Consider the following 10,005-nt stretch of genomic DNA (forward strand, 5'->3'; position numbering starts at 1 on the left):
ATTGGTCTGTCTAGCTCATAGGTAGGCAACGTTCTACGAACTGAGCCACCCGCTTGGCAAGTCCCCGCGTGCTGTGCTAAACCGGCGCAGTGTGGTGTGGGGACTCACTGAGCGGCGCCGGAAATCGCGTCTGCACATGTCCAGACACTGAAAATCGCTTCTGCGAAATTGTTATTATTGGCTGTTGTGAAAAGCCCTATTCTGTTTGTTTTCTCCTCCTTGGCAATGCTGCGGCCTATTGAAAAAGCTGGGCCTTGTTGCTGCAAAAGGAGTTTTCAGTTGGTTGCTGTGGAATTTTGTGATGTCATCTGGCAGTGCAGCTTTGGAGGCAGCAGCGAGTGATCTGCCTTTCTATTGGATGCTGCTGGAGTCTTCAGAGCTTCTGGTAGTGACTTCTAATTTGGGCACCACTTTTTTGTGTTTAATCATTATTTTAGGTGTGAAAGGTGTGGCTTTTTGGGGGGGAAATTATGCCAGATTCCTCCGATGGGCATGGAACGTTGTGGCCAAATTTGTCACATTACAGTTCAGCAGTTACAGAGAAAGGCTGGGACATCTGCTCGTGCAATGCCTATATATGTGAAAAAAATTGTGCTATCTTCTATCTATATATAAAAATGTAGAATAAAAATGTAGAAGGTCCATGTTTGTAAAAGTCCTCTTTTCTCTGAAACCGCTTGACTGATTCCGTTTAAATGCGACCACAACGTCACATGGGAATATGCAAGTGTTTCCATGCACTTTGATTGGAAAGATGTAATACCTGTGACAGGTAAAAACATGAACTTGTCTAAAAAAAAAAAACATAGCGCCCTCCAGTGGACTTCAAAGAAACAGACGCGACTGTGTAGCAATAGGGCCATAATCCCGCCCACAGCAACATGTGGCTGGGTACAGCTAGTATTGAAAAGTAACGTTAGTACAGTGGTACCTCTACTTACGAATAACTCTTATAAATGTTTCTACTTACGAACGGAGCTCCGTCCGCCATTACGATTTTTTTCCTCCAAATGCATTCCTATGGGATTTGACTTTTTTCGACTTATGAATGTGCATTCGGAACGCATTAAACTACCACTGTAGTTACTGCTAGAATTGAATTAGTGTTAAGGCCAGAGTAGAAATAACCCTTAAACGTTGGGTTAAGCCCATTGGAAGTTGTGAGTGTGCCATATCATGGCCTGCTCCACATTTCTTAACCATGGCTAGGAATGGGAGCATTATGTCTGTACTGGAGCATGATTCAGAGATGTTTCTTTTATTTGAAAATGGAAAATATACACACAATAAAACATTACTCATTGTTAAAATATACCACACCTTATAAACCAATGACTGCAGACTAGGAAGACCCTTTTCTATTCAATACAGCTATTATTAGTTGCATCAAAACCAATGCTCCTTGTGTTGTTACTCACCCCCCTGTCAGTTCTTTATTATTTTATTGCTAAAGACTAGCACATTTACAGCATACATGGATTGGAAAAATTGACTATATAAAACAGTAACCATATGTTTATGGTATATTAATACTGCCCCCAAACAAATAAATGAGACAAAAACAGTGCTCTATTTATTTTACAATACCTCTAATACATAAACTTGTGCAGTTTCTGATCATTTCAAAGAAACCTTAAAATTGTGCCATATCACTCTTGCCCTTGTTGGGTACACACTTTGTGCAGTGCACTGTTGTGTCTGTAGATGAAACCAATGCCTTCAACTCCCAATTCTTCAAGTTGTTCAAGTGAAGAAACACAAGGGTCGTGGCCTTTCAACATATCTGGCAACTGACACTGCTTCTTTTGTATGCGGCAAGAACGTCTCACAGGAGTTAGAAATTTCAGATCCTTGATTGCAGGATGGTTACTGTCACCCTGCATTTTTTTATTTGTGCTTGGAGATCAATGAGGGAGGGAAAAGAGTTAGGCCATAAATACAAAATATTTGCAAGATTACAACTTGTTGTAATGCAAGAAGACGTAAGTTTGACACTGAATATTACTTTTTCTCTCTACAGCACTGATCTCAAATCGGCAGCCCAACAATGTTAGATGCTCTAGGTCTGCTATGACAGAGAACTGGGTGAGAAGATTAGGACTTGTTGTGGTTCATTGGAATGATCTTTCTTCTCAGTTTTATTTTGCTATCCTTTGAAAGGCTTGCAAAATAAATGAATATATAAGCCATACCTGGACAGAATCACCATCCCCAAATACTGACCGAGTTCTCTATTCAGCTTGAGATTGAACAAAGGTATCAAATATCCCCATCCCCATTAGACACCAGATAGAGAATGTAAACCTGAAGAGGCAGCTTACCTTTTCAAGGAAGGAGTAGTTGACAAGTTATACTTAATTAAGTAGGAGGCCTCTTTGTCAGTTTCAGGAGTTGGGAATTCTAGTATTCTCTCTGCCTCTGCCTCGCCACTATCCTGCTCTTCTTTTTTGAGAACTGTAGGCTTCTCTTCTTTATTTTGCTGCCTTTCTTCAACTACAATGCTCTCTTGTTCAGACTTCAAACAAGCTTCTGCCCTTTGAGAAATCACTTCATTACCAGGCTCCATCTTGTTATTGATGTTTAATTCCTTTAAAGCATTTTCTATCTTCTCTTCATCTAAATGAACTTCTGCCTCGTGATTTAGAGTGATTACTTTTTCCACACATTCCTCTGAAAATAGAAATACACTGTCATAAGTCAAGGTGACCCAGAACTTTTTCCTGTGGAAAAAAAAAATTCAGGGGGTAACTTACTCAATGTAGACTAGTACCATATCTTTTGATAGTTAAATCACATTCATGGATGAAGTAGAATTTGTAGCACATTTTTGTTACAAAAATAGGATGAATGGTTGTATTTCCAAACAAGTTGAGACTATATGTTTAAAATAAGTATCTTGATAAAACCTGATGAAGAAGGGTCCATCTTTCCAGAATTTTAAAATGTATACAACAAGCAAACTCACAATATAGAAAACCAAGGACAGAAAGATCTTCACCGAATACACATTTCAGCTTTTAGAATATGGAACGATAGCAACAGAGTTATGGCTAAGAAAGTTAGGAGACAGATGCTTGAAGGAACAAAAGGCAGAAGAGAAAAATAAGTTTATATGTTCATAATTGCACTCAAATTAGAGTCATACCTCGGTTTGCGACCGCCTCCATTTGCAACCGCCGCAGACCCGGAACTGTTTACATCCGGGTTCCGCGGTGTGCGGATGCGCATAAGCGATCTGCGCAGCACGCGCATAAGCACTCTATCGGCGCTTTGTGCACGCACAGAAGAGCCCCTCGGTTTACGACGAACTCGGGGAGTGACCAGCTCCCCGGAACGAATTGCGGTCGCAAACCGAGGTCTGGCTGCAGTGGGTGCAGATAATCTCCAGTTAAAGTTTCTGCTTTATTATTAAACTATTAATTTAAGGGGAACAGGTTGGGAGTTGGGAAGTGTGACCAGCTTAAATTAAAAATAGTTAATCTTACCAGATGCAGGTATGGTTTTTGTTTTCTTCATAACATCTGCTAATGTACGGCGTAACTCATCCTTAGGCTGAAAGAAATGTGATTTTGTTAGTACTAGATAATGCCCAAGTCAATTGTAATTAGCCAGTGTGCTGTAGCAGTTAGCGTTGGACTAAGACTGGGAAGACTCAATACTAAATTCCCACTTGGCCATGAAGTTCACTAGGTGACTTTGGAGCTATCTACTTCAGAGTTGTTGTGAGGATAAAATACTACAGTATGTACGCCACCTTGAGTTCATTGGATGAAAGTTAATAAAAAACAAGCTTTTACTTGGTAGAAGACACAACCGTGGAATTTTAGAAGAGAAACCCTCATCTGCAGAATGCATAAAAATTATTCTAATTAAATATAAATGCTAACACAATAAATATTACACAACATTTAAGAATTCTTACGTGTGCTCCTGCCAGAATTGCCTTTTCATAGATAGCAAGGACCTTTTCAGTGGAGCGAAACTGTTCGAGACGCATCTGGCATACCCAATATTTGGCGAATTTCTTTACATCTGGCACAGACTGGATCAGCTTTTCCAAATTGGAATGTATTGCATCACCTGGATAACCCTGAAGATAGATAAATGATAGATGATATGTTGGTTTCCTTTTTAAAAGTTGTTATGTAATATGAATTCCAGACATAGCTGGTTAATCTGTTGCAGTGAACACTGAACTCTTGCAGCACATTTTATAGACTAGCAGATTTATTGTGGTATAAGTTTTCAGAGACCCTTGTCTTCAAAGCCTAGTGTACAGCAGAGACCCCATGCCTCCCTGTATCTAGCACAGAACTCGGGGAAGATCTTTTCTGTTGCAACCCACCCTAAATAAGCACTCTTGAACTGTCCTCTGCAATACAGCTTGTGCTGATTGAGGGCCAGGCAACAGAACTAGAGATTGTTACCAGTGACTAACAAATCTGTGGACCACCAGTTACTCCTCTTATTGTTCATCTTAGATTGAAAGTGAGTTAGGCCTCCAAGGGGGAGCCAACAGCATCTTTATCCCCTAGGACACCTGCTGATGAATTGTTCCCCATGTTCTGCGAAGGGTTTATCTCCTAAGCAAATATCTATCTAGCAGCAGAATTTTTTCCTCAGGAGCCATCTGTTTGGATTATATTCTGCCTCGTATTTGTGTGATCACCTGAAAACAAAAGCAACTCATGGGTAAAAATGTGACTATTTTCTACAGCATGAATTCATCTGGTCCCACATATAATGGAGAAGTTCTGGCAAACAGCAGGATTTTATCATTAAGGAACCTAGAAACACAGGAAGCTTGCCTTACACTAAATCAAACCTATGGCCCATCTAGCTCAGAATTGTCTCTACAGTGACTGACAGCAGCACTCTAGGATTTCAGAGTGGCAGTCTCTCTCAGCACTACCTGGATATGAGAATGACTGAACCTAAGAGGACCCTTCTGCATGCAAAGCAGATGCTCTACCACCGACCTATAACAAATCATCTGTTAAAAATGTCTCCCAAAACGACCAGATTTTTCCTTAAAACTCCAACATGTTGTTGCATTTTATGGTCTTATAGAGCTGAATGAAAGTATTGGACATTTACATACACAGAAGCTTATTTCCTCATGACTGTGGCTTAACAGAGGCCTCACCTCCTCAATTAAGTGCAGACATTTCACAAGGGTCTTATTGACGCTGTCACTTAGTAGTCCTTGTTCATCTTCTTCTTGAAGGGTAGACCAGAACGATTCAACTGGTTCTTTTATAGTTTGATGAAAGGATTCTCTTTCAGGCAGAGTATCTACAGATATGGGAGGTGGCAGCTTCTTTAGCCCTGTCAATGGCGGCCGTTCAGCTGGTCGGGTTCTACAAACAAGTCAGTATATTAGTAAGTTATTATATTAGTAAGTTATCAACATTCTGCTTTGCCCCATAATGTAATTAGGAATAGGCCATGGCCATGCAACAGACCCAATACAATGACGCTCAAATGCCTAACCATGGGTAAATAACAAGTATTAAACAACAGGTAGGTTTGATTTGAGGAAAATGGACTGGTATGCCAAATTGGACCCCACTGTGGACCAAGCTTGGCCTGCAGGCCAGAGGTTCCCCACCTGTGTACACTATCAGTATCCTGCACCTAAAAAGATGACCTCAAAAGAATTTTGCTTGTTTTATTTTTGAGCAAAATAACTTGTGCATATCCTAAATTTACAGAGATGTAAGCCAATGTTATCCCCACACCTTTCTATTACCTTATTCTTTTTGCAGATTTCGCTAGATTATGTTTTCTGACGCCGTCGTCTGATTTCAAAGCTGAGACAGCACCACGAACTTCAGAAACAGGTCTCGTTAAATGTGGTCCAAGTCTAGTTTTCGTTGGAGCATTTTTCTTTGTTCTGTGCACAGATCTGTTGGCACTGACGAGCTCCCCATTCCTATCAGGATTTCTTTGGGATGCCCCATTATTCACTGGTGTTCTATTGATAGTTTTTGTCCCACGGTTCAGAATTGGCTTTGGCTGGCTAACAGGCACCTTCACAGGAGGTCTGGCTTGAAGTGAGAGAATAGCTGCAGGTTTGGCAATAGCAACAGACTTAGAAGTATTAACTGTGCTGGTGACTCTATCATCCTTTTTGTCTGTAATGCTGCTTGTGGATTGAGTCCTCATTGCTGATTTAGGAACAGCAGCCATAGTGTTCCTTCTATTTTCATGTTCTGGTTTTCTTCTGAAGGAGTTTATTTTAGATTCTACTATCCTACCACAATATGAGCCAAGAGCACGCTTCTCTGAAAGGGGTGGAACGAAGATGGGTGGTGCAGCTGTTTTCAGCACTTTCTCTTTTCCATTTCTTTTGAGTAAGGAGGTCTGGTTAAAGGACATGTGCTGGCTTTTCGTTTTAGCTGTTTCAAAAACAACTGCCAGGGGGCTACAGTTTGTTTTTGTACTAGCCAGAGGGCTATAGTTTTCAGCCATAGAAATCTGCTTCAATATGATAGGAGTTTTTGGAGAAGCTAAGTTTTCCTCCAACATGTCATCCATGTGGGTCCATGAAGGTCCAACTGCATTCTCTTTGTTCTCCTGAAATATTAAATTAACATTATAGACCTTTTTCTCCACATTTTGCAACATGAAGGTGGTGCACATAGCCACTTGAAAAACAAAATGGTTATAAGCATATCTGCTTTACTTTTTCCTTAAAAAGGGAAATCTTATTTCAACACCATTATTTCCTATCTTAACATAGTGTAATATACTCCAGAGAAGGATAATAGTAGCTGGTAATTAGAAATGCCAGACGACAACCTCTAGATCTAATTCTGTCTATTCTCTCCACCAGTTAGAAACAGATATGAAAGCTAGGAGCTAAATTGCACCTTAAACCTAGGTTATGGGCACAACAATGGAATGTCTAAGTGCATTTTTTAAACAACAAAAATATAAAGCTGAAAACAAATGAACTGCTGCTAAAATATTATGCTCATTTTTCACATGGGCTAGTCCAGGCATGTCCAACTGGTTGATTGTGAGGTGTTCCTGGTCAATCTTGTGACTGATCAATCGCTACGTGCCTCGCTGCTACCAACTTTATTTTGAATGCCTTATTTCCCTGCATCTTGGGGCAAAGTGCGTGAATGAGTGACACCTGCTGACTGTCAGGTGAGCTATTTAGTGCAAGGGTCTCTCCCCCACTCAAAAAAGCTCAACAGCTATGTGCAGTGACAAGGGGTAGATCACTCCCAGCTTATAAATAAATTTAGCTGTATGTTTTTTGGAAACAGATTCCTCATTCTCCCCTTTAACTGCAAACTAGTATAATCCACCTTGAACCCAAAATTCAAGTGAATGAATACAAGAGACATTTACTTACAGGACTTTCCATTTTTTTGCTTCACCAGTAAAACTGTCCTGCGGCTTTTGCTTGATAAACTGTTAGGAGAACAAAAAACAAGAGTTGAGCACCAGAATAGCTTTCCAATAGGGCATTCCCAAAGCTTTGATGCAACGGAAATAAAGCCTTATCCTGCACACCCACACACAGCTGTAACCCAGGGATCAGCAACCTTTTTCAGCCATGGGCCGGTCCACTGTCCCTCAGACCATGTGGTGGGCCGGACTATATTTTGAAGGGAAAAAATGAACGAATTTCTATGCCCCACAAATAACCCATAGATGTATTTTAAATAACAGCACACATTCTACTCATGTAAAAACACCAAGCAGGCCCCACAAATAACCCAAAGATGCATTTTAAATAAAAGGGCACATTCTACTTATGTAAAAACACGCTGATCCCCAGACCGTCCACAGGCCAGATTGAGAAGGCGATTGGGCCGCATCAGGCCACGGGCCTTAGGTCAGTGTTTTTCAATATAGGCACAGAGTTAAATTTTTTAACATTTTCTAATGGTGGTGTGCCTCGTGATTTGTTTCATGAAAGAAGTGTGCCTTTGCCCAAAAAAGGTTGAAAAACACTGCCTTAGGTTGCAGACCCCTGCTGTAAACCATGGACACTATCCTGTCATAAGCATCGCGTTCATCCATTTCTATGAACCTACTTTGAGTAGTAGCACTGGACACAACCAGCAGGAGGAGCAGGGGAACTGAGCCTCTGCCAACTGATATTAAGAGGGAAAGCAGGATTATTCGCAGAGAGGCTGGTCGGGGCTATGGGGACATTGCAAGCGAAGGAGATCCTAACAGCTTGGAAGTCTGAGCCCCACATCCTGGCTGTTACAGCACCGGAGACCGACGCGTTTTCGAAGAGAGAATTAAGAAGCCTTATGTTGTGAACAGCCCTGAGATCTACGGATTAAGGGCGGTATAAAGATTTAATAAGTAATGATGATAATGATAATACGTGGAACACCCGCCCAAGCTACAACGGTCTGCCTGAATGAATCACCCCGGGCCAAGGGGTAAAATTCTGTTTTACCTGCTCGTGGAGGAACCACAGAAGATTCAAAATCACCACCCCTACCCTGAGTGGCTAGGGGAAATCGTTGTTGTTGTTTGTTAAATAAGTTTGCGTTATCGCGCTCACCTGCGTGAGCAGCTCAACCGGACTTCACCGCAGCCATCAATGCAACCGCCACTCTCCTTCCCGGCGGCTCACAACTTCGGTTTAAATCAACGCGCAAGGCGAGACGGTCTGCAGGAACTCGATTGGCCCGAGAGCTTGAAATCGTCCAATTAGAATGAACGCGCGGGGAGAGGCGGTGCTCTTGGCTGCTGGGGAACGTCCGAGTCCGCCCACAGCACCGCCCCTCAATTCCATATATGGGGCGAGAGCTGTTGCTCCAGGCCGGTTTCTGCTTCAAACGAGGAAAGTGCGCTTGAACGGGAAGGGCAAATAATTTTCAACGGTCCGTTGCAAATATTTCCCAAGAAAGAAGGGTTGGATGCATGGAGGGAAATATTTATTTTTATTGTTCCTTCCAAGAGCGCACATATGCATTTGTGTGTAATTTAAATGTTGGTGTTAATTGCATTAATTGTGCATGGGATTGTCTCTTGAGCTGCCCTTCCCCTTCATCTGACTTAGGTAGTAGTTTGTGATGCAGCAGCACCCCCCCCCCCCAAACTTCATGTTTGGAGTGAATCATCTTGTCACTTGAGGCAATAAAAGGCTTTGCTTTGAACTGGGTGTGGGCAAAGAGATGGGTGTTACTGTTATTTATCACATTTGTATACGCGGACCATAATGGAAAAATACAGTCTCTGAAAGCAAGAGCAAAAGCAAACATAAGCCACCCACCCAGTTTAATAGGCCATAGATTGTTTAATTAGCCAAGGGGTTGGGAGATTGCGAATACTTTTTTTTTCTGGGCCTGAAAATATGTAATGAAGGAGGCAGGCGAGCCTCCCTGAGCAGAGCATTCAACCACCGAAAAGGCCCTTTCTCGTGTTGCCACCCTCTGGCCGTCTCGCAGAGGAGGCTCACAAAGAAGGGCCTCTGATGACGATGGCAGGGTCTGGGTTGGTTCCTATCGCGTCCTTGCAGTCCTGAGCGGTGTTGCAATTTGCTTCACTGTAAAGTCCAAAATGGCTGGGCTGGCAACGGTAAAGGTCGCAGATCCTGAGGCAAGGAACAAAATGGCACCCCCTCCCCTCCAAGGAAGAAGGGCTGAGTGAAAATCTACAACAGGAACAAGGTGGTGGTGAGGGGAATAGTTGGGATCATTAAGAGCAGGCATCCCCAACCTTTTGGCCCTCCAGATTTTTGGACTACAATTCCCATCATCCTTGACCACTGGTCCTGTCAGCTAGGGATCATGGGAGTTGTAGGCCAAACATCTGGAGGGTGAGTGGGAACCCTGTTGCCAACAGCTATTTTTCTTTGAATAAAGATCAGGCTTACGTAGCCGCCTTGCTTTCGCTAATTTGGTTTCGTCTCGAATCAGGAATTGATTGTGGAGGCGGGGTGTGTGCGCGCGCGCGCGCGGTTCCCTCTCCTCCTCAGCCCGCCCCAAGGCGTCCTTCTCGTCTCTGGTTCGCCCATTTCCC

General features: G+C 42.5%; 1 protein-coding gene across 2 annotated transcripts; it reads right to left on the reverse strand.

Annotated features, from left to right (window-relative positions):
• Window positions 1-1,295: 1,295 nt before the first annotated feature.
• Window positions 1,296-8,605, reverse strand: CKAP2 (cytoskeleton associated protein 2). Of its 2 annotated transcripts, none has more exons than XM_035110718.2 (8): window positions 8,543-8,605; window positions 7,370-7,428; window positions 5,753-6,579; window positions 5,147-5,360; window positions 3,923-4,090; window positions 3,486-3,552; window positions 2,322-2,670; window positions 1,296-1,896 (listed from the first exon to the last, which is right to left on the reverse strand). In XM_035110718.2, exons 2-8 carry the CDS (start codon window positions 7,379-7,381, stop codon window positions 1,650-1,652), a joined length of 1,884 nt encoding a protein of 627 aa, XP_034966609.1. In that variant the 5' UTR covers window positions 7,382-7,428; window positions 8,543-8,605; the 3' UTR covers window positions 1,296-1,649. The 2 variants fall into 2 exon arrangements, with proteins under 2 accessions (XP_034966609.1, XP_034966610.1); XM_035110719.2 differs by having other exon boundaries at window positions 8,435-8,580.
• Between the last annotated feature and the right edge of the window lie 1,400 nt (window positions 8,606-10,005).

The sequence above is a fragment of the Zootoca vivipara genome, chromosome 3 (genome assembly GCF_963506605.1).
Source record: "Zootoca vivipara chromosome 3, rZooViv1.1, whole genome shotgun sequence".
NCBI classification, from domain to species: Eukaryota; Metazoa; Chordata; class Lepidosauria; order Squamata; family Lacertidae; genus Zootoca; species Zootoca vivipara.